The following is a 23,151-nucleotide window of genomic DNA, read 5'->3' as shown; positions in this document are numbered from 1 at the left end:
CTGGCTTCAGATCGGCTCAGCTCCAGCTGTTGCAACCATTTGGGGAATGAACCAGTGGATGGAATACCTCTCTCTCTGTCTCTCCCTCCCTCTCACTGTCTGTAATTCTCTCAAATAAATAAATAAAATCTTTTCAAAAAAAATCCCCATCGATGTATCTAGGGATGTGTTTGGTCTACTATGCACATAATTGAAACAAAATGTAGAAATCAGTGAGGCAGACGTTGTCCCCATGAGTAGAGTCACTGCCCAAGTCCATCAGCAAGAAGCAATCTCATTGTCTCGTTGAAAAATTGAATACTGATACACACAGTGCTTGTTTATTGTGTCACATTAAAGCATCATTTTGGGAGGACGTGAGTAGTTAAAGAAAGCTCAGCCTTACGCCCAACAGTGTTAAGAGGCAGTGAGTGACTGGCAGGAGTTCTCTGGAGGGGAGGGAGAGGTGTGTGCCGACTGTGCCACTGGCAGGCAGACACAAGGCAGAGACGCATCGGCAATGACACCACCGCCGCACTGGGTAACCACAGACCGCAGGGTCTCCACAGTAAACAAAAACATTGGTTTCCATTTTGGTTCCATGAGAACTGACTTCCTCCCTGCCCCGAGCCGGCTGTGCTGCCAGCCCTGAGCTGGGAGCCCCTCGAGCAGGGCCCAGCCCCAGGGTCAGCACACCAGGGACCTGCTGGAGCCCACAGCGCACTTGGTGACCGTCCGGAGGACACAGCCAGCAAAGCCCCTGCGGCCCCTGCTCCCCTGCCCATGTTTTCATTAATGTTTTCATGTCAAAGAACCCACCCAGCGGACGCGTGGGGTTCCCCGGGACCCTCAGCCCTGCAGGAAGCCGGCACAGGGCTTCCACACAGACCACAGCCCCCTCTGCCCAGCCTTGGCCTGGCACCAGACCTTGGTTTTAAGTTACTTCTGCCCCAACACTGCCTGCCGCAGGTTCTTCCTTCCCACCAAAGCATACAAGCACAGGGAGGCGCTTCACATACAGGATCAGGGAGAGCCTCCACGACCCTCAGTATCACAGGGAGAACTGCCAGTGGTGATGGCCGAGGGGTGGGATGGCCGGGACAGGGGACAGCAGACGAGCAGTCAGGGCTGGTGGGGACCCCGCTCCCTCCGCTCCCCAATGCGTTACCTCTCAGGTGCATAGACAGAAACTCATCCCAAAGAACCCGAGGAGGAAGGTCCCCTGTGTCTGGATTAGATGGGGGCTGGGAGTGACAAGAGAAGTCGTATGGAACTTGTCAAGCAGTGGTTTTTTAAGATTTCATTCTGGCTGTCTTCTGTAATGGGTAAACCACCAACACAATTTCCTTATCATCTCCTACCGCCTTTCTCAATTTCCCGTCATGTCACTTCTGAAGAGGGGTGACCAGTTGACAGAGCAGTCACAGGGCCCAGATATGGGTGGAATGAGGTCCCTTTAAGGAGCAGGCTGCACACGTATCTTCCCCCGTGGGTGCTGGTACCGGTACCATCTGTGTCCTGTGACTCTCAGCCACTGCCACGCCAAAGCATGCCTGGGTGCCTGGGAGTCAGTCCTCACCAGGCCCCAGGAAGGCTGCTCTGTGCACCTGCCTGTGGGCACTCCACGTTCAGCCAAACACCACCACCCAGAACTCCCTGCTCAGAGGCAACAGGTTCTGCAATGGGTGGCAAAGGTGGACTCCACAGTGAAAACTCGAGGCTGCCGTTCCACACTCTCCACGCAAGTCACCTTCCCTCAAGACGCAGATTTCTGCTTCTTGATGCTTTTTATTCCAAAAGAAAAGAAACTCCTTTGCCAGCCAGGCAGGCTATCGCCTGAACACAGACTAACAAAACCACCTCCTGTCCCCAAACACATGCCCACACCCACCTGCCTACATGCACACTCACAGCCTTGCAAAACACACACACGTGCATTCTCAGACGCACGCTCCCATGCACCTGCTCTTGCGTGTGCACACTCACGTGACACCCATGCAAGACCCGTGCATGGCTCACAGTGGAACACACACACTGTCGCTCATGGACGAGCAGACACCCCTGAGCTCACTCCCTGTGTGCACACACCATTGTAAACGTAACTGTTTCTAGGTAAGAGCAGCCAGACCTCTTCGCCCAGGGAGGCCAGACAAGGACTCACAGAGTAACCGCCTCGGGGCTGTGCTTGCTGGGAGCCCGCCAAGAGCACACTGGCTCCGCTTTACTGGGGGCCGAGGCTAGGACAGAGCAAGGGAGGTGCACACGTCACAGCAAGTCCTACCACACGGCCCAGGCACTGGGTGAGCTCACACTTCAGAGACGGAGGCGAGATCTGAGACAGCCGTCCCCACGGTGAAATGTCTCATGTGAGATCTGAGACAGGCATCCCACGGTGAAATGTCTCATGTGAGGTGTGAGACAGGCAGTCATCCCCATGGTGAAATGTCTCACGTGAGATCTGAGACAGCCGTCCCACGGTGAAATGTCTCATGTGAGGTCCGAGACAGTCGTCCCACAGTGAAATGTCTCATCTGAAGAACAGCCGCAGACAAAATGCCCCGGCGGTCAGGCCGGGAAGTGACTACTTGTCCGCCTCCTGCAGCTCCTTCAGCGTGGCCTGGAGGAGCCGGCGAAGCTTCCAGAACACGCTGGGGGCTGCTCTCCTGGAGCTCCGCGTGGGGCCTGCGCATTCCCGCACTGCCTCCCGTAGCTGCAGCTGGCGCTGGAGTGGCACAGCAGAGTCCCTGAGCGTTGTGGAGAACCAATGGCGAAATATCTTGTCACAGATCACCTGAGGGGCAGAGAGCGTGCCGTGAACTCAGGGTGGAGCCGGTTCCTACAAGCTTCCCAGCCCGCACTGGGCTCCTAAACTCGTCTCCACTTTCCAGGGGTCACCTGATTCTGCAGAGTGGAACGTGGGCCACTCAGTACCTCCAACAAAGCACGCCCCAGGTGGGGAGAGCGCCCCCGTGTACGGAGAGGGTCCACTTCCAGCCCCATGGCAGCCGGGGAAGGTTCCTGGGATGCTCGGGGGAGCAGGAGTCACAGGCACAAGCCCTGCACCCCACAGGCCTGAGGCCACCCCAAGATGGGCTCTGCCTCCAGGAGTGGGTCCCGGAAGCAGGGAGAACATGGCGGGTGGCCCTGAGGTCTCAGGGCTCTTCGGCAAAGAGCAGCCTGCAAATGCGGTTGTGGCACTCACAGCTCCTGGAAATCAGGGTCTGTGTGAGGGGAAAGACTGCAGCACAGGTGCAGTGGGGAAAATTCAGCCACAATCCCCCAGCCTCTCATTCAAATAGGACTCAGAATCCACAGGTGGGCCCGGCGCTGCGGGTAAAGCCGCTGCCTGCAGTGCCGGCCTCCCATATGGGCACTGGTTCAAATCCCGGCTGCTCCACTTCTGATTCAGCTCTCTGCTATGGCCTGGGAAAGTAGATGATGGCCCAAGTCCTTGGGCCCCTGCATCTGCGTGGGAGACCTGGAGGAAGCTCCTGGCTCCTGGCTTTAGAACAGAACAGCTCCGGTCGTTGTGGCCATCCGGGAGTGAACGAGCGGATGGAAGACCTCTCTCTCTCTCTCTCTCTGCCTCTCCTTCTCTCTCTGGTAACTCTGACTTTCAAGTAAATAAATGCTTTTTAGAAATCCACAGGTGCTGCAGATCTCCTGAATCCTCCACTTAGACAAGGTCTCGTTTCCCACGTGTCACTAGACACAGGGGCCCAGCAGCCATCTGCTGCATCAGACGCCACACGGGGCGCCCTGCCCAGGGGCACGTGCAGGGTCCCTTCCCCACTCTGCAGAGGCAATGGCTGCTCTCACAAATGCCGAACACAGAATCCATGTCCACACACAGAGGACGCATGGTGCGCTCAGTCTCTGCCCCTCCCCCTCCAGGAGGCGGCAGCTTTCCCAGCGTCCCACACCACCTCTACGTGTGCTTCCTTTGTCTTTGGTTTTACGCCTTATTTCCAAACAGCAGTTCATGATGTGCACTGCTCTACAGCTGGCCTGGCGGTCAACACACCTGTGTCCCACGTGCATTCGCCTGGGTTTGATTCCCAGCTCCACTCCCAATCCAGCTTCTCGCTAGTGAGCGCCCTGGGAGGCAGCAGGTGACGTCCCTGCAGCTGGGTCCCTGCCACGCACGTGGGAGACCCAGATTGAGTTCCGAGCTCCTGGTTTCAGCCTGGCCCAGCCCCAACCGTGGCAGGCATTTGGGGAGTGAACCAGCAGATGGATGCTCTCTCACTGTTTGTCAGTCTCTGTCCCTCGGTCTCTGCCTCTCAAACGAATTGAAAACAAAATTAAATAAATCCTCAGGGCTGGCACTACAGGTGCCGGTTTGTGTCCCGGCTGCTCCTCTTCCAATCCTGCTCTCCACTTATGGCCTGGGAAAGCAAGCGCTTGGGCCCCTGCACCCAAGTAGGAGACCCGGAAGAAGCTCCTGGCTTCAGATCGGCCCAGCTCTGGCCTTAGCAGCCATTTGGAGAGTGAACCAGCAGATGGAAGACCTTTCTGTCTGTCTCTTCCTCTCTGTCTGTAACTCCACCTCTCAAATAACTAAAAATCTTTTAAAAGAATAAATAAATCTTCCATCCCACTAACTGCATTATCAGGAGGTCCCGGCAAATCGATTCCTTTAAGGATGTTCCATTTACTTTACTGACTGCATCACCAACGTGTGGATGTGTCATAAATTATTTAACCAGCTCAATTAATGGGAATTGAAGTTGTTTACCAGCTCTTGCTTGTATGAACAGTGCTTCAACAAACATCTTGCATATGTATGATTTTTTTCCACTGGGGCATGAGATTAAATTCCTATAAATGGAATTTCTGGGTCAAACACTATGCATTTTTCATTTTGATAGAGATTCTTAAATTGATCCCATAAAAGCTATAGCCAATTGCACCTGCTTAGCAATGTCCCCAAGGGTGCTTGTTCCCCCATGGCCTCACCAACAAGTGTGCCACAAACCCCGGCATTTTGCCAACAGATTGGTGAAATGGCTGCATTTCTAACTCACTGGAGAGCTAGCTATTTGTGCTTCTTTTCAGTGACTAGCCAAGATCATGTCCTGTGTTGGCCTCTTTGTATTAACTTGGAAATGTTCTTTATGTTGGCTCCCTGGAAGGTGGGCTCAGCGGGAGATTCACACACAAGGGTCTGTTGAGGGCGGTTCTCAGGACTCCATCTGCACCGGATGGCAGAGTTGTACCTCATCAAGGCAAAGGGGCTGGGCTTTGTACCCATCCCTACCCTCCCTGCCCCGAGCCAGCACGAGATGCTGCCCCTGGGACGTGGGAGTAAACTCTGATGGACCCCAGGGAGTCCTAAGAGACACAGGTGGGCCCCAGCAGCTGGGGACAATACCCCTCACACCCCTCAGCCTCCCACCATGGAAGGGGAATTCCAAGTATTATGCAAGTTTTCTCACTTAACTTTAAAATGTTCTCCTATTTTTGTAATTTTATTTTGTTTTTTGCCAATATGAATTTTTTTTTAATGACAGTTAAATGTGTCAGTTGTTCTTCCCATGGCTTCTGAGCTCTGTTCTGTGTTTCCAAAACCCATCCCTATACAGCCTTTTACATGAAGAATGTATTGAAAATTCTCCCAGTCCCTTTCTGGCTCATTTGGGATTCCATTTTTTACATACACGCACACGAGAGACCTCCAGAAAGTTCATGAGCGTCATTATGAAAAAATTATTAATTGAAAATTTTTGTACCAAAATAAATATCTTGGAATTCCATTTCTTCATGCACTTTTATTTTAAATTTTTTTTTAATTTCATTTTTAATTTGAAAGGCAGACGGACACACACACACAGACACAGAAAAAGAGAGAAATCTTCCATTTGTTGGTTCATCCCCTAAATGCCCACAACAGCCAGAGCTGGGTCAGGCTATAGCCAGGAGCCAGGAACTCAATCTACATCTCCCACACGGGTGGCAGGGACCCGAGTACTAGAGCTACCTGCTACCTCCCAGGGTGAACATTAGCAGGAAGCTGGATCAGAAACAAAGAGCTGAGATGTGAACCAGGCACTCTTACGTGGGATGCAGGTGCCCCCAGCAACGTCTTAACCACTGTGCCAAACGCCCACCCTGTCCATGAACTTTCCAAAGTACCCTCATATAATCCAGCTTCCCTCACTGATTTGAAATGCCTCCTTTATCACAATCCAAACATTCATATGTCATTAGGTCATTTCTGAATTCTTTAAAAAATTCTTTCCCATTGATTTGTCAACTAATTTATGCAAGGCAGGAGTTTTCTGTTGTTTAAGGGTTTTGTTTGTTTGTTTGTTTTTTTACAGTAAAATTTTAAGTTAGAATAGTAGCAGCTTGGGGCTGGCACTGTGGCGTAGAAGGTTAAGCCTCAGCCTGCAGTGTCAGCATCCCATATGGGCACTGGTTCAAGTCCTGGCTGCTCCACTTCCAATCCAGCTCTCTGCTACTGCACCTGGGAAAGCAGCAGAAGACAGCCTAAGTGTTTAGGCCCCAGTGCCCATGTGGGAGACCCAGAAGAAGCTCCTGGCTCCTGGCTTCAGCCTGGCTCAGTCCTGGCTGTTGCTGCCATCTGGGGAATGAACCAGTGGATGGAAGATCTCGCCTCCCTCTCTCTTTCTCTCTCTCTCTCACTCTCTCTCTCTCTCTCTCCTCTCTGCATGCCAACCTTTCAAATAAGTAAATAAATCTTTAAAAAAAAAAAAAAAGTAGGGGCCGGCGCTGTAGTGTAGTGGGTAAAGCTGCCGCCTGCAGTGCCAGCATCCCTATGGGCGCCAGTTCGAGTCCCAGCTGCTCCACTGCTGATCCAGCTCTCTGCTATGGCCTGGGAAGGCAGTAGAAGATTGTCCAAGTCCTTGGGCCCCTGCATCCTCGTGGAAGATCCAGAGGAAGCTCCTGGCTCCTGGCTTTGGATCGGCCCAGCTCTGGCCATTGCAGCCAACTGGGGAGTGAACCAGAGGATGGAAGACCTCTCTCTCTCTCTCTCTCTCTCTCTCTCTCTGCCTCACCTTCTCTCTCTGTGTAACTCTGACTTTCAAATAAATAAATAAATCATTTTTTTAGAAAAGTAGAAGCTTTACAAAATGTAAAAAAGACAGAGAAAATAAAAACTATCTCAATCATCATCCAAATACAACCGCTTTGGACATTTTGGTATCTATCATAAACTGCTTAACAGTAGTGTGATCACATTGAAAACACTGACTTAAAACCTGTATCTTATTTCACTTAAGTTTTTGTATTTTCTCACATCCTAAAGCCTAGTTTAACTTCTAGGACTCTGTTCAAAGAGGGTCATGAGAAGAGTGTACAACTGGAACCCCTAGGCTAGGGAGGAGACTGCCAGACAGCCACAGCCCTCCAGGGAGACATCACTTATGACCACATGCCCCACACAGACCCTTACCTGGTTCCCCAAAGCCTCACTGAGAATGAGCAGCATCTTAACATTGATTCCCCATTGGTGACTGAAATTCACAGTCATCAGATTTTAATTTGCCCATGTGCAGTAAGATTAAATAACTCCCCAAGTTCTTTGGCCATTTGGATTTTGTTATTTATGTATTTGGAACCTGGTTTTTCTGTTTTCTTGCTAGTTTTGTGTTGCTCTTGCCTCTTTTTAAAAATTAACCAATTTGATTTATTTGAAAGGCAGAGAGACAGAAAGAGATCTCCCATTCATGGGTTCACTCCCCAAATGCCCACAAGGGCCAGGGCTGGGCTATGCCAACGCCAGGAACCATCAGCTGCTGCCTCTCGGGGTGTGCATTAGCTGAAGCGGGGCCAGCAGTGGAGCAGACGGGACTGGAACCGGGCACTTTGATAGGGACAGGGGCCTCGCAAGGAGCAGTGTAACCAGGGAGCTGAATGCCTGCCCCTCTTCCAGCCTCGTAACGAATGCGTAGCAGCCCTGCCCACAGTGAGGACGGAAGCCTTAGGCCCTCGCCGTGCTGCACAGGGCAGGCGTCCGTGTTCTCATTTGGTGGAGGGGAGCACGAGGCGGTGGGTGCTCAGGTGGAAATCACCTGCTCCACAGCGCCAGGAGAATGACTCCCTGAGACCCCGCCAAGGCCACACCACCACCGCTCCCTCACCAGAACACTGTGGTTCTGGTCCTCGGCCCGGAGGTTTGTGTGTGCTCTCGGGTGGTAGAACCAGGCCTTCCGTTCAGCCTGGCGAGGACCACCAGGCAAACAACACTGTCTGGTCCCCAAAATCAGCCTCCACCGTGGGACGCCGCAGCACCCAGCTGTTCTCCCCCGGCTGAGTCTGATCCGATTTCACTGCAGGCCTGCACTGGGCCGCATGGGCCTCCCTGCATTGAGCACTCAGGCAAGGCGGGCTGCAGGGAGTGGGGGCTGGAGAGAATTTACAGGGAGGGAAGTGAGAGGCAACAGCACGCGGCAGGTGAAGTGAACCCGCACTCTGCCTGTGTCCCTGGGGCAGCCTCAGACGCCTTCCTGGTCACAACCAGCATTTTGGGCCCTGGTCCACCCTCAGCCACCTGAGAGCCTCAGGGGAGGTCGGAGCTGCGTTCTGCCAGAGGAGGAGAGCTCCTTCCCTACTGATGGGACATTCAGCCCTGGGTTTGGGGTCCCCCACCTCTAGACCCCATTTGAGTGCCTGAACCCAGCACGGATTGTGCCTATTGCTGCTCTCTTGGACTGCACTTGCTTCTCTAAGAACCACCCAGCCCCGCCCGGCTGCACTGAGGACTCCGTCCAGCCTCTCTGGTGTGGTCAGTTGTTCAGCGATGCTTTGAATGCCTTTTAGTCCTGTCCTTGACAGGTGGTCTCTGGGTTCTCAGTGTGTGTGTGTGTGTGTGTGTACAGAGAGAGAGGGGAGGAGAAAGAGATTCTGTAGATGCAGACACTACTCCAGAGAAAACAACTGTCCACACCCCCCACAGAAGTCCAGCACCAGGGCTTTTCTGGGGCTCCACCCACTAGACCCTTGGGTCACCTGATCAACACCCCTGGGCAAGGCGACAAAGAGAACCCGCCAGTCCCGACACCTACGGTGCCCTTACTGCACACACCCAGCCCAGCCCAGAGGGCTTGCAGAGGGGACTTCAGTCCTGCTAAGGGGTCTACAGGACTGAGGACAGAGGCCCCCAGAGGAGAGATCCACAGCCACCCCCCCCAGAGGGAGAGATCCACAGTCACCCCCCCCCAGAGGGAGAGATCCACAGCCATCCCTGCCCCAGAGGGAGAGATCCACAGCACCCCCCCAGAGGAGAGATCCACAGCCACCCCCCCACAGAGGGAGAGATCCACAGCCACCCCCCCCAGAGGGAGAGATCCACAGCCACCCCCCCCCGAGGGAGAGATCCACAGCCACCCCCCCAGAGGGAGAGATCCACAGCCACCCCCCCAGAGGAGAGATCCACAGCCACCCCCCCAGAGGAGAGATCCACAGCCACCCCCCCAGAGGGAGAGATCCACAGCCACCCCCCTCAGAGGGAGAGATCCACAGCCACCCCCCCAGAGGGAGAGATCCACAGCCACCCCCCCACAAAGGGAGAGATCCACAGCCACCCCCCCAGGAGGGAGAGATCCACAGCCACCCCCCCCAGAGGGAGAGATCCACGGCACCCCCCCAGAGGAGAGATCCACAGCCACCCCCCCAGAGGGAGAGATCCACAGCCACCCCCCCCCCAGAGGGAGAGATCCACAGCCACCCCCCCAGAGGAGAGATCCACAGCCACCCCCCCAGAGGAGAGATCCACAGCCACCCCCCCAGAGGGAGAGATCCACAGCCACCCCCCCCAAGAGGGAGAGATCCACAGCCACCCCCCCAGAGGAGAGATCCACAGCCACCCCCCCCAGAGGGAGAGATCCACAGCCACCCCCCCAGAGGAGAGATCCACAGCCACCCCCCCCCCAGGAGGGAGAGATCCACAGCCAACCCCCCCCCAGAGGGAGAGATCCACAGCCACCCCCCCCAGAGGGAGAGATCCACAGCCACCCCCCCCCAGAGGGAGAGATCCACAGCAACCCCCCCCCAGAGGAGAGATCCACAGCCACCCCCCCAGAGGGAGAGATCCACAGCCACCCCCCCCAGAGGAGAGATCCACAGCCACCCCCCCCAGAGGGAGAGATCCACAGCCACCCCCCCAGAGGAGAGATCCACAGCCACCCCCCCAGAGGGAGAGATCCACAGCCAACCCCCCCCCCCAGAGGGAGAGATCCACAGCCACCCCCCCCCAGAGGGAGAGATCCACAGCCAACCCCCCCCCCGAGGGAGAGATCCACAGCCAACCCCCCCCGAGGGAGAGATCCACAGCCATCCCCCCCCAGGAGGGAGAGATCCACAGCCACCACCCCAGAGGGAGAGATCCACAGCCACCCCCCCCCAGAGGGAGAGATCCACAGCCACCCCCCCAGAGGAGAGATCCACAGACACCCCCCCCAGAGGGAGAGATCCACAGTCACCCCCCCCAGAGGGAGAGATCCACAGACACCCCCCCAGAGGGAGAGATCCACAGCCACCCCCCCCAGGAGGGAGAGATCCACAGCCACCCCCCCAGGAGGGAGAGATCCACAGCCACCCCCCCAGAGGAGAGATCCACAGCCACCCCCCCCCCAGGAGGGAGAGATCCACAGCCACCCCCCACCCCCCCAGGAGGGAGAGATCCACAGCCACCCCCCCAGAGGGAGAGATCCACAGCCACCCCCCCAGAGGGAGAGATCCACAGCCACCCCCCCAGAGGAGAGATCCACAGCCACCCCCCCAGAGGAAGAGATCCACAGCCACCCCCCCAGAGGAGAGATCCACAGCCACCCCCCCAGAGGAAGAGATCCACAGCCACCCCCCCAGAGGAGAGATCCACAGCCACCCCCCCAGAGGAGAGATCCACAGCCACCCCCCCCAGAGGAAGAGATCCACAGCCACCCCCCCAGAGGAAGAGATCCACAGCCACCCCCCCCAGGAGGGAGAGATCCACAGCCACCCCCGGTCCCAAGCCCGGCTACCACTTACTTGTAGGTTGCTATTGACCCGGTGTGCTCCACACTTGTTCACTTGCAGATCACACTTTGAAAAACAGTCAAAGAAATTACAGTCTTCATCGCCAGTGCAATTTTGTTCAAGGATTTCCTTCATTTTAGGTTCAAAAAAGGCCATGTCCACATCTATAGCCACCACCTGTAATCAAAGCCGCACACAGCCGTCAAAACGACACCTGCGGGCTAGGCACGGGGAGCCTGCTGGGCGGCTCCTGTTCCCACGGCTGAGGGTGCCTCTGTCCACACCCGGTGGCCCCAGAGCCCGGCAGATGGAGCAGGAGAGCCCAGGCCAGGCCCGGGGGACCTGCTTCAGGGGTCCTCTCTCTTACACAGACACAACACGTTGTGTGTCACTGATCACGTCACAAGACTTTAAATGCAAAAGGAACCCCTCCATCACTACACAAAGCCCAGGATCTGGAACTCTAACCGCCATTATCACTTTTCACCCGTCTCATTTTGTCAGCTTTAGAAGACTCCCTGGAGCGTCCTAAAGACACATTTCCCCTGGGTCGCTGTGTCCCTTTGGTCCCTGACCCCCAAGGGTCGGTTCTGTGAAGCCGTGAGATGAAGAACACGTGTCCCCGAGGGTGTGAGGACTAAACGGAAGTGAATTGAGCAGAGCTCTGCTGGGGTTATGGCGGCCGTAAGCTGGCGCTCTGGGCATGGCCCGTCTGTGGCCGAGGCTGCCGGCTCAGACAAGAGGTGGGCAATGGCAGGGCCACTTCTCAGATCAGGATGGACATGGAGGGTCCCTGACCCTGCAGGACCAACAGCTAGCCCCACCGGCAGCAGGAGCACCTGGTGACCCCTGGAGCTTCAGGCGGATCTTCCTGGCTTCAAACCAAAGAGACTTTGAAATCAGAAAAAAGAATGACTTCAAAATGACATGCATTTCCCTCCGCCACCTGGATCCGACAAAAAAAGATGAGCTCAAACCTGAGCCAGAAACCTGGAGCCCACCCAAACAGAGCGTGTGATAGCTTGGAGGTAGGAAACAGCTGCCTGCAGGCCTGCTGGGGCTGACGGAGCTGGGGCATTGCACAAGCCCTCACAGGCCAGCGTCCAAACAGCAGCTCTCCCGTGCCCTTCGGGAGTGTCTCAAGCCAGTGTCCGTCTGCTCACCAATTCCAGGCCCCGGCTTGGGTTTTGGTTCCTGTTTTTCATTCAGGATTGATGCTGGAGGCCATAAAATTTCTCAGGGATTATTTAGTAAAACAGAGAAGGGAGGGGGATAATTTACTCTAAAATATGTGCAGAGTAATGAATATGAAGAACATAAAACCTTTATTTATGGGACTCTGTCCAATTACTGATCCAAGCACAGCAAACAGATTTATCAATCTTTCCTATCTTATTATTCAGCCAAAATAAATAGCCAATTTCATTACTGACCCTGGTTAATACACTAAAATTGAACAAGGGTAACAATGCTATTGTCTTCCTAACTTATTGCAACTACAAGGCCTATCTTTCTACAGTTCATGCCAAACTCCCCAGCCTTCCCTGGGCTCCAAGCCAGGATTTCAGCCCCTTGCAATTTCTCTCTTCCATCTCTGATAGTTTCCCTCTCATTGCCTGGGGAGAACCAGGTTTGTGTTTTAATTTTTAGTATGTGGCCTAACATGAACTGTGGCTCTTGCAGGCCTAACCATCCAACTCCAGTAAGGGCAGTGACACAACAAACGGTAGGACCTGCAAGAATCGTAAACGTCTTCCTGCAAGGAACGACCTCGCTCGCGTCATCTCATCGCCCCCCACCAGCGTCAGAGCAGGACGACCAACGAGCACTGTTCCGTTCTCCCTGGGACGGCTCCACTCCCCGTGCCGTCCTCCCACTGCATGCTCTAGCACCGGAGATCAGCAGGCGTGCCAGGGGAGCACCTGCTGCTGTCACCACGTAGCCTCCCGCTGTCGTGGTTCCCCAGATGTCCACCTGCCACCCCCGGAGAACTCAGACCCAGTGGCAGATGCAGGACGCAGGTGAGGGACATAGCCTCACTGCCCGCGCTGGCCCAGGTCCGCTTGCTCTGCAATTACCCCCCAGAGGCCACACAGCTTCTCAGAAGGAAGCAGAACAGCCCTCGGAGGAGAGTCCTGGCGTGCCGGGCCTCGGCCTCCTGCCACAGGCTCCTCTCAGCCCAGCGCCCCCCTGGGAGATGTGAGATGCGTCTGCTCCTTGCGTTCCTTCCTGACCCCCAGCGAGGAAGAGGCTGGCAGAGAGGCGGGAGCTGGGGCCACAGGCACAGGACTTTGCTTTCTGATGCCGGGTCTCTGAGAGCCAGCCCCACCCTGGCCCCAGACCCAGACTCTGTCCTCCACCCTACAAATCCACCGCCCAGGGCCACCTACCGTGAGGTCCCTCCTGATGGCAAAGTTCTCGGGCTTGATGTCGCAGAGGTGCAGGCGGTGGGAGAAGTCGTGGTCGAAATGGCCCACCATGTCCAGGAAGCTGAGTGCGATGCGGCTGACCGCTTGGGCCCGGGCCCGGGCCTGCTTCTGCTCCAGCGGGAAGAGCGCCTGGTGCCGGGGGCTGCCTGCAGCCAGGTGCTCCACGGCGTAGAAGTGGCCGCAGGAGCCCAGCACGGGCGGCACGTGGCGGCTCAGGCCCTGCAGCAGGCTCAGGTACACGTACTCCTCCTGCTGTAGCAGGGCCCACGCGCTGGCCACCTGCCGCCGCCAGCCCACACCCCGCCAGCCTGGCCACAGTGGCCCCAGGCTGCCGCTGGGCAGCTCCAGGCCCAGGGCGTGCCTGACCTCGCCGGCCACCATCAGAAGGAGCTCGGCCTCCCCCGGGCGGCCCTGGGGCCCCTCCTCCAGCAGGCTGAGGGGCGGGAAGCTGGTGAACGCCTCCCTCTCGGACTTGAGGACCACGGGCCGGCCACGCCACTCGGCCTGCAGCACCTTCTTGCCGCGCTCGTAGTACAGGCAGCGCTGGTACCGCAGCGTCCCCACCTCACACAGGTCCTGGCACAGGTCTCCCGCCAGCCAGCCGCCCCGGTAGTCCTGGCACTGGGACAAAAGGAACGCACGGTCACAACATGGAAAAGGCAGAGGCCGTTCTAGTCCCCGAGAAATTCTGTGACAGTCCTAGGAGGCCTGGCGAGGCCCCAGATCCGGGTCAGGACACCCGGAGCGGAGCTGGTGGTCCCCGGAAAACCTGGGTCAGAGGAAAGAGCGGCAGCCCCAGCTCTGGCTGCACCTGAGCACGGCCCGGGGGGGGGCTGCTCACCCCCTGCAGGAACTGTCGAGTCGGCTGGGCCTGGGATCCTCACCTGCCCCCGGTGCCCGCAGCAGTAATGACCCCTCCTGTAAGACATGGCCTGCTGTGGGATGGCCCACGCGGCCAGCAGGCTCCGGGGCCATCTTCCCAGGAGCAGGCAAGACTCAGAAGAGGCCTCGTGGCTGTTGGACTAGTAGGGGATGCTGGAACATTCTGGAAGGGGAGGTGGGTCAGTGCTGGGCAGTGGCGAGGAGGGCCACTGAGGAGCCCCAGATGGGGACAGGTTGGAGGGGTGTTTCTCCTGGGCTCCCATGACCACCACTTCCCTATTGCAGACCTCATCCTGCAGAGTGAGGTGAGACGGAGGGTTCCACGTCTGGGTTCTGATGCTATTTTTTTTTTTTAACTTTTCCAGGAAATAGAAACCTCCAGACCCATTTTTCCTGGAGACTGAGCGTATTTTCTAATTCCACCCGTTTCCCCTACATGCTCAGCCTTCCTCCCACATGGGCAAGCGCAGGCTCGTCTCCCTCCCAGAGCTCCCGGTTTCTTATCGAATCACGAGACAAAAACAACACACGCGCTTCCACCCTGCTCCGTTTGTGAAGTGCGCTGCGTGGCCAGCCGTCCTGCTGTGCAGCACGGGACCAAGCACCAGAAAGCCTGAATTCCGCCCCGGCGAGGCTACAGAATCCCGATGTCACCCAACCGCTCTGGGCCTCGAATTCCTTCCCTGTGTCACCTCTGCCCTGCCCGTTGTTTGGGGATTGTCCCAACCACACGCAAACATCCTCAAAGCGTACAAATCGTAGACGAGCGCCAGGTGAGACTCGCCCAGTCCCACGCCCTGCCTCACGTTTGAGCAGCTTTATTAGTCCACCCAGGTCACAGGCAGCTCCGGAACGTGGAGAAATAGTCCCCCAGTGCCCAGACATAAACAACTCGGAAATGACAAAAACTCTGCACCACAGGTTTTTGGCCTCACTGGTGATAAGCCCCGACTTCGCAGTCTGTGTGTTCGTGACTTGGTCTTTGAGTACCGCTAGGGCCCACATGCAGCTGTGACACGTATGTGCCATAAAACTGTTACATCCAAATAGCTTCCTCTAAGAACATATCCCACCCCCAGAGGCGAGATAAGGGACTGTGGGTCCAACACCGCAGGCCAACCGTTCCGAGTACTTATGAAGAAGACGTTCCCAGTGCTCCAGGGAAGCACTGGGTTTTCAGAGCGGTTTCAGGCAGGAGCTTACAGCACCCTGGAAGTTCAAAGCCTCGCTCCAGCGGGGACCTGTCTGGCTTCCTCCAGGGAGGGATGACGGGGTGGTCTCCTGCCAGCCACGCATTTTGAATCTCTGGATGCCATACTGGAGGGGCTGATTTGAAAGGAGCCAAGCACGATCATGAAGCGGAGAGGCAGGAGCCTGATCCTGGAGCTAGCGGGCACACCCTCTGCAGGGGCTGGCTTTTGTCCTTGGAAGAGCCATGCCCACAGGAAGCTGTGTTAGGACACACACAACTGTTTCAACACAGTTGACTTGTACGTGCTGTATCCTCCCTGGAATTCAGTCTGTGATTTTAATGCAGTGGCATGCTTCGGCTTTAACTCCAGCACCGCTCTGCGGCCTGGGGTCATGAGCGAGCACAGAAGTACCGGGACCGCTCATGTCAATCACTCCTCGCTGTGAGCGCTTCCGTATCACTGCTTGTAGGAAAACAGCGGATCGCCCCCCCAACCCCAGGCCTGCCCAGACAGTCTTTGAGGGGAGGGAGCATGATGGACAGATAGCAAGGAGATGACTGGGGACTGAGAGATGTGAATGAGAGAGACAGGGCGGGCCTTTCATTATAGTTGTGTGGTCTGTCTCCCCTACTTTACTTGGTATTTACAGAGTTTACATCTCTATGATAGACCTAGTAAGAAAAAATGCAACACCTTTTTTCTTGATTTCCTTTTAAATAAAAACAATCCTGTACGCTCTCTAAAATGGCTTGACTGAATTCCACAAATGTTGTTCTAGCGTTACCGCATTCGTAACGCAGTCCAAAGTGCTTCTGCGTGAAGTGCAGGAGAGAGTTGAAGAAACAAAGAAAGTGGGTATCGGAGCCCAGCACAGCGGGGAGCGACCCGTGACCCAGGGAGCCTGGATGCTGCAGTGCTGAGGAGAACCGGCGGGGGCACCCAGTGCTGGCCACAGGTGAGAGAGGAGCCCCAGGGAGAAGACACTGCAGGCTGGCCGCAGCTCCAGGGCCCAACCGGGACTCAGCACTGGTTCCTTTTCCCCGTGATCTGGGTGATGAAGCAGCTATCAGCTAAGACTGCAGACTCTCACTCTCCCAACTGAACTGTGGCCTCATTGCCATAAGGTACGAGAGGCACCCAAGAGCCAGGAAGCCAGCTCCACCCACCAGGATCGGAACGACCAGTGTCCTGCGTCAGCCCTCCTTGCTGCCCACAGATGAACAGTGCCAGCTCTTCAAGGCTCACCCAGTCACATGCAAGCAGTAAAGGCCACATCCCCGACTGCCCGGGCTCAGTCCGCAGAGCACAGGTGACTGCAGAGCTTGGCAGAGCTCCGGGGCAGACAGGGCTAGACTCTGGGCTCTGCCCCTCACCAGCTGTGCCCCTTGTTTCCATGTCCATAAAATGAGGACAGTGGCTTTGTGTCGCAGGGACTTGGGAAGTCCAACAAGGTCCCAGATGCACAGTGCCCAGCCCAGCGCCTGGCCAAAGCTGGTTCCCTCCCACACTGGTTATGCACCTGGAGCAGGCGCATCTGAGCCCAACATCAGCAGATGAAATGGGGACTCAGCCCACCAGCCAACTACAGAGGGTGACCTGTGCAAAGGCCCGGTTTTGAAGGAGCACTGAGTCAGAGAATTGGAGAGTGTTCTCTGAAAAGTGAAAGCACACACAAGGGTAGCAGACAAGGATGTCCCACCAAAAATGCCATTTCAAGTAGGCCACACGGTGCAGCGGTTAAGACACACTTTAGATGCCCACATCCATACCAGAGTGCCAAGTTCAAGTCCCGGCTACTCTGCTTAGCATACAGCCTCCTGCACGTGCACACCCTAGAAGGCAGCAGGGGAAGGCTCAAAATCCAGATTGAGTTCTGGGCTTCTGGCTTCAGCCTGGCCCAGCCCTGCTTGTATCAGGCATTTGGGGAGTGAACCAGCAGAGGGAAGATCTTGCTCCATCTGTCTCTCTGCCTGTCAAATAAAATAAACACAAATTTTAAAAACCAACACCATTTCCCCATGCCCGCCTCTGGAGGACAGGCTTCCTACCCTGTGGGGGTCCGATCGGCCAAGCAGGCATTCTCGTCCCCACCCCCAGCTCCCACCACCTGGTGGCCGGGAGAGCCCGTGGGCTCTGCCAAAACTGCCGAGCACCAACAAACACAGTTGCATCTGTGCGATTCGCCCTTATGGATTTGGAAGGCAATTGCAGGCAGGGGGTGGGAGACAGCTGAACAATGGGATAATTGTCGAGTTTGGCATCCAGCCTAGGAGTTTTTGAGGAAACACTGATTTGGGCCATTTTCCTGAAGATCAGCACATTGTCTGAGAAGTGTGTCAGGCACAGCTCACTGCTTCCTGACACGCCAGAATCAGAAAGGCAAGGAGTAGGGGGCGGTGGTCAAGACCCCAATCCAGCCTTACCAACACCCATAGGTGAGCCCTTAGGTTGAAAACCTGACTCTTCAGGACCCCAGCTCCCTTGCTTGCCCTGGGAGATAAGCGACCTGGATGCCAAGGACACACTGAAAGGCAGGCACTGTGCAGGTACAGTCAGGACAGCACCGGGCTCGGTCAGCATCCTTTATGATGCAGTGTTGGGGCATCTCAGCCCCTGCTTCTCCTATGGAGGATGTGAAATTTACCCACTGGGGCTGCTTACCACTGCTAGAGAAAGTTTACATGTCTGTGCCTGCTAAGTACAGAGGGAGACTTAATCCAGCCGTTTAAAAAGTGAATTGAATGTACAAATTGCAAGTTTAAAAGCTAATTTGAAACTTTCATCATGTCAGAGATGTGGAGTTATTTATTAGCAGCATGTCCTGTTGAGGAGCTTTTTTTTTTTTTAACACAGTAAGAGTGGTTTACTTCCGCTCACTGTTTAGATCAGTACAATTCTGTCCCAAAATGTGTGTGCAAATGAAATCGATGGGTATCCGACTTAAGACTAAGCTGGAAAAAGAGTAAAACTTCACTGCAGTTAACTCTGGTGTATTTTGAATTTTTTTGAAGTTTTATTTACTTTTTATGTGAAGGCAGGGAGAGCGAGTGCGTGAGCTTCTTCCATCCATTGGTTCACTCCCCAGATGCCCCAAAGCTCCATCTGGGTCTTCCAATGAGCCATCACCTGCTGCCTCCCAGGATGCGCATTAGCGGGAGGCTGGATCAGAAGCAGAGTCTGGAGTCCAACCCAGGCGCTCCTATGTGGGACACAGGCACCCCCGCTGCTGTCTGAATCCCTGTGCCAAGTGCCCCTCCATGTTATTAAATTCCCGGTCAAGTCTATGCTTCTCGTGGATGTGTGACTATAGGAACAATGGCACATTCCCATCACACCCTTCCCAGCTCCACAGCGTCTTGGCTTCGGCTTCCAGTGCTGCTTAGCGTCCCTGCAGTTTGATCACGGTTTTCAAGCAAAAACAAAACCTGCCGACTCCAGCAGAGAAAACCGTGGAAAGCATCCCAGGGGGCCATGCCACAGGGCTGGTTTCCTTCTGTGTGTTCCCTTGTGTATTTAAGGACATTGACTCCCAAAGCGTTTCGCAACACTGTATCTCACGATGGAATTCCTTTTCAAGACAGCCACACTATGCACTGCAGAATCTCAGCTCAACAGCTGCTCCACTGTGCAACCCCCCTCAACATCACCAAGGTGGCTGAAGCACCCTGGGAAAGAGCCGTGCCCTGCTCGGAAATCTTCCTGGGAGTAGACTCTGGAAGCTGTGTCCCTTTGGGGCCATGACAAAGAAAAACCAGCCTGCCCTACTAAAAGCAAATCCCTAATATAGGCAACCATATCAAACGCCATGAAGACCTAACTGGCCAGAAGGCAGTGACGCCTTCTGGTAAGACAGGCAGTGGGAAAATGGGATGCTGTGCAAGACGCAAGCGCACCGCGTGGTTACTCAGGGTTCTCACCGCTGGAGAAGCCACTTACGGTCATGTGGCCTCTACCATCAAACTGCACAGGGTCCCATGCTGGCTCCTCAACATCTTAACCATGCAAATTGCTTTCCCTCCCTGGGACTCGGTATTGCCATCTGCAAAATGGGGCTACTAAAAGCCAATACCTCATAGGAGCTGTTGGAAATCATACCCGACCAACCCAAGAGGGCATCCAAATGATGGGAATTCCCAAGCTGCTTCCCAGCCTGGCTGAGCCTCCCGGCAGCTCACAGGGAAGCCATGCTGCCACGCCCACCAGAGGGCACTTATTTCTCTGTCCCAGTGGGTGCTGAAGGGCACTGGCAAAGGGGAGTGGAGCCAGCGACTAGAAATTCCTGAAGCCCAAGATCCGGGCTCCCTTCTTGCAGAAGCACTCCTGCTGGGTCTTGCAGGGGCTGCCGTCCAAGGAGCATGCTTGGCTGTCTCAGGAGGTGGGGTGGGGGCTTGCGGTCCAGCCCCTAAGTGTTGTCATCTGGCTGCTTTGTCCTACAGGTGGGTCTCAAGCCGGCAATGCCGCCTGCTGTGGGGGGCCTGGGAGCCCCCGCAGGCATGCGGTGGTGAGGAACTCACCACAATGGCTCCCGCTCTGCCAAAGGAGCCTCGCTCTGGCTGGGCTGGCAGGGCTGCCACTTCTGCGCGCCGGCATTCGGAGTGAAAGCTAATGAGCGTCTGGAGGCCACTCAGAAAAATAACGACCCACTTTACTACCCAGGATAAAAGCCAGGCAGAATGAAAAGTGCCGGGGAGCCAAGAGACAGAGGCTCGATTCAGCTCAAGTCTGCGGAAGCCACAGTGCCAGCCCTGCTTGGCAGCCTGGCGGGGCAGCCCGGGCCGCGGAGGCTGGGGCTGGATTTAAAGACTGTCCTGGATAAAAGCTGACCCTCACAGCAAACTCAGAAAGAAGCCAGGGGGAGGGACGGGGCAGGCATACGGGGAGAGAGCCGCAGGGCCCCCGTGAGGATTAGCAAACTCAAACAGGACAGATCCCTCGCCTGAGTTCCCAGACTCCTGGGAGACGAACAGGCACCTGCACTGTTCCTCGGACAGGAAAGGGTGAGGGCCCCCAGAGGCCGAGCCAGTCTCTCCAGCGCTGGCTCTCGCTAGCGATTCCCCGGCACTGCCACCGAAGATGCATGGCGGAAGCCTCTAAACAGAATTGGTTTTAATTTATGACCTGGACTGCCGGGAAAGTTATGACGAGCAATTACTTGAATTATCTCAGGCTATTTAATTTCCATTAGGTCCTTCCCCACTAAACCAAAGAAAAATAAAAGAAAAATGGCATTCGGTTCTTATTTTCACCTCCAAGATGACCAGAGCAGGTTTGTACATAGGTACTGCATTCTATCAGACTATCCGCTTTTGCTTACCGTAATTTGTCAACCAGCCGCGAACACACTGCAAATCCAAATGCAAAAAAAATCAAAGCGCAAGGGATTGATGGGAGAAGCAAGGGGCTCTTGCCAGTTACAACGGATGGAGCTGCGGTGTCACAGTGGGGTGGGGGTGGCGCGGGGGAGGAACTTCCCGCCCACACAGGGGCAATTCAGCCGCACCTGTCGGATTCACCGGCGGGACACACCTTGTCCAGCTTGTGCGTTTGGCTACCATTTCTTCCTCACTATCATTAAGTTTTCCAGTCTCACTTTTCAACGGTCATTGCCTTTGAATATCTTTCTGCTCCGCTGACTTGAAAATCCGCAGTGCCAAGAAGCCCGCGGATGCGCGGGATTCCTGGAGACGCATAGCAAACAGATCCCTTTCAGGCCACAGGCCTGGCTGGTCCGTTTCAAGACATCTTCCACCAGGACCTTTGCCCTTCTTGGATTTCCCCCTAGGGATTCCGGCCGGCCTGTGCTCAGGCCTCCCACGCACCGAGCCGCATGGCCACGGAGCAGACTGGGGAGAAGGGGCCGCGGACCGCAGAGCCCCGCGTCTCTCTCACCACTTCTACCTGCCCGGCCCAGCCAGGGAGCTGCTCCCACGAGCTCCCGGCCCTCCAGGTTGTCGGGGACCCGGGCCGGGGCTCGCAGGGCTCCGCCGACCGCACGCGCTCCACCTCGGTTCCCACAGATCGCGGAGTCTCGGCTTTGGGGCGCAGAAGGGCGGGGGGCTTGTAGCGTCTGCCTCGGGCTGGGCGGGATGGGGTGACCCGGCGGCCCCCGGGGTGCAGTCGCTGGACAGCGGCCGGGCGAAAGCGCGCGGGTCGGCTGGAGAGACAGGGGCGTGGTCCCCGCTGGCCGCCAAGCACTGGACGCGGGCGCCCGAGACCCCGATCCGACCTCAAACTTTTGCAGGAGCGCAAGCTCCGGGGTGGCGGGGGACGGTCGGGCAGGAAGACCGCCTTGGGACAAAGGACTGGTTTGGGCAACAAGGGGAGAGAACCCCGTCGCGCGCGCACAGAGGACTCCCCCGCCGACACCCGTTAGGGAGATCTGGCCGTGCGCCTCCTGCACTCCACGCGCGCGTCGAGACCCCTCCCCCGGTGGCTACCCTCGCCGCCTGGGTCCTGGGTGCGTTCCGGGGACCCAGGGAGCGCGCGCGACCCCTCCCGGGGGCGCAGCGCGGGGCTGAGTGGCGCCGGGACCTACCAGCGCGGCCAAGATGCGCCGGCTCTTCTCGTCCGTGCAGCGCTCGGAAAGGACGCCCGGGTGCGCGCGGAGCAGCAGCGCGGCCGCCAGCACCCAGCCCGCGGTCCACGCGGCGAAGGCGAGGAGCGCGCCCGGCCCGCACCGCCCGCACCGCCCGGCCCGGCCCCGCGCGCCCGCCACCAGCGCCATGGCCAGCCCGGCCCGCACCCCGCGCCCCGCGCTGGTTTGCGGCTCCGCTGCTCGGCCCCGCGCGGCGGGGAGGGGGCGCCTGGGAGGGGCACCGTGAGCGGAGGGCGAGGCTCTGCGGCTGGTCCCCGGAGCGCGGCCGGCTCCCGGGGGGGACGTCCGGCGGCGACGCCCCGCGCACCCCATCGCCCCGGCCACCCTTTCCACTTTTTTTTTTTGCGCTTTTCCTGCGAGAAGATCCCCTGCCCACTTGCGCGGAACCCGAGTGGATGCAGCCCCTGCGCTCGCCTGGACTCTGGCTCCTCTGCGTGCCTCATCCGTCGCCGGACGAGAGCCCCTGGCTCTCTGCTGTACTGGACGCCCCCTCCCCATATCCCGTTAGACCCCTGTTGGCGGCTCTTCGGGCCGCTTCTGTGCCTATCCGCTGGACCCCGCCCTCCTGAGTCTGCCCGCGGGCACCCCTGGTTCCTCGCGGTGTCGCTCTCCGCGTAGCCAGGGCCGCACCGGGCCGAGGTCCATCCGAGCGGAAGGCAGGAGGGAGCCCTTCCCCGGGACCGGGAAGCTCGCGGGGGCAGCTGAGCCCTGACTGAGCCCGGCCCCTCCACCCTGGGGAGTCCGCGGGGCTGCGGTGCGCGGCGGCTCCCGCGTTCTCTCCACCAAAGCCTGTTCGGCCCCATTCATCTCGCCCGGACCGCCCTCCCGCCTGCCCTGTGCCATAATTTCCCAGGATCCACTCCCTGGCTGGGGGTCACGGGGATTACCCTGGCCTGGACCACGCGTTCTGCGGTTGTCTGGCAGGAGCTGGCTTCACTCAGCCTGGGCCGTCTGCAGCCCGTGGGTGTCTTTGTCTTAGCGCCCAGGGCCACTGAGGAGGATGGGCGCACAAGAGCTCAGCCCAAGGTGCACTCTGGGTCCCCCACGAACATTTGCATATTCTCGAGAACCTCAAACCCTAGGGTCCCGG

General features: G+C 56.9%; 1 protein-coding gene across 1 annotated transcript; it reads right to left on the bottom strand.

The window, feature by feature from the left end:
* Positions 1 to 304: 304 nt before the first annotated feature.
* Positions 305 to 22,371, bottom strand: DIPK1C (divergent protein kinase domain 1C). The gene is made up of 4 exons (XM_051851096.3): positions 22,002 to 22,371; positions 13,353 to 14,012; positions 10,975 to 11,139; positions 305 to 2,770 (listed from the first exon to the last, which is right to left on the bottom strand). Exons 1-4 carry the CDS (start codon positions 22,188 to 22,190, stop codon positions 2,561 to 2,563), a joined length of 1,224 nt encoding a protein of 407 aa, XP_051707056.3. The 5' UTR covers positions 22,191 to 22,371; the 3' UTR covers positions 305 to 2,560.
* Positions 22,372 to 23,151: the final 780 nt, after the last annotated feature.

The sequence above is a fragment of the Oryctolagus cuniculus genome, chromosome 10, assembly GCF_051225735.1.
Source record: "Oryctolagus cuniculus isolate XC-2025 breed Fujian yellow rabbit chromosome 10, ASM5122573v1, whole genome shotgun sequence".
NCBI lineage: Eukaryota > Metazoa > Chordata > Mammalia > Lagomorpha > Leporidae > Oryctolagus > Oryctolagus cuniculus.
This window is presented reverse-complemented; position numbering and strand designations above follow the sequence as displayed.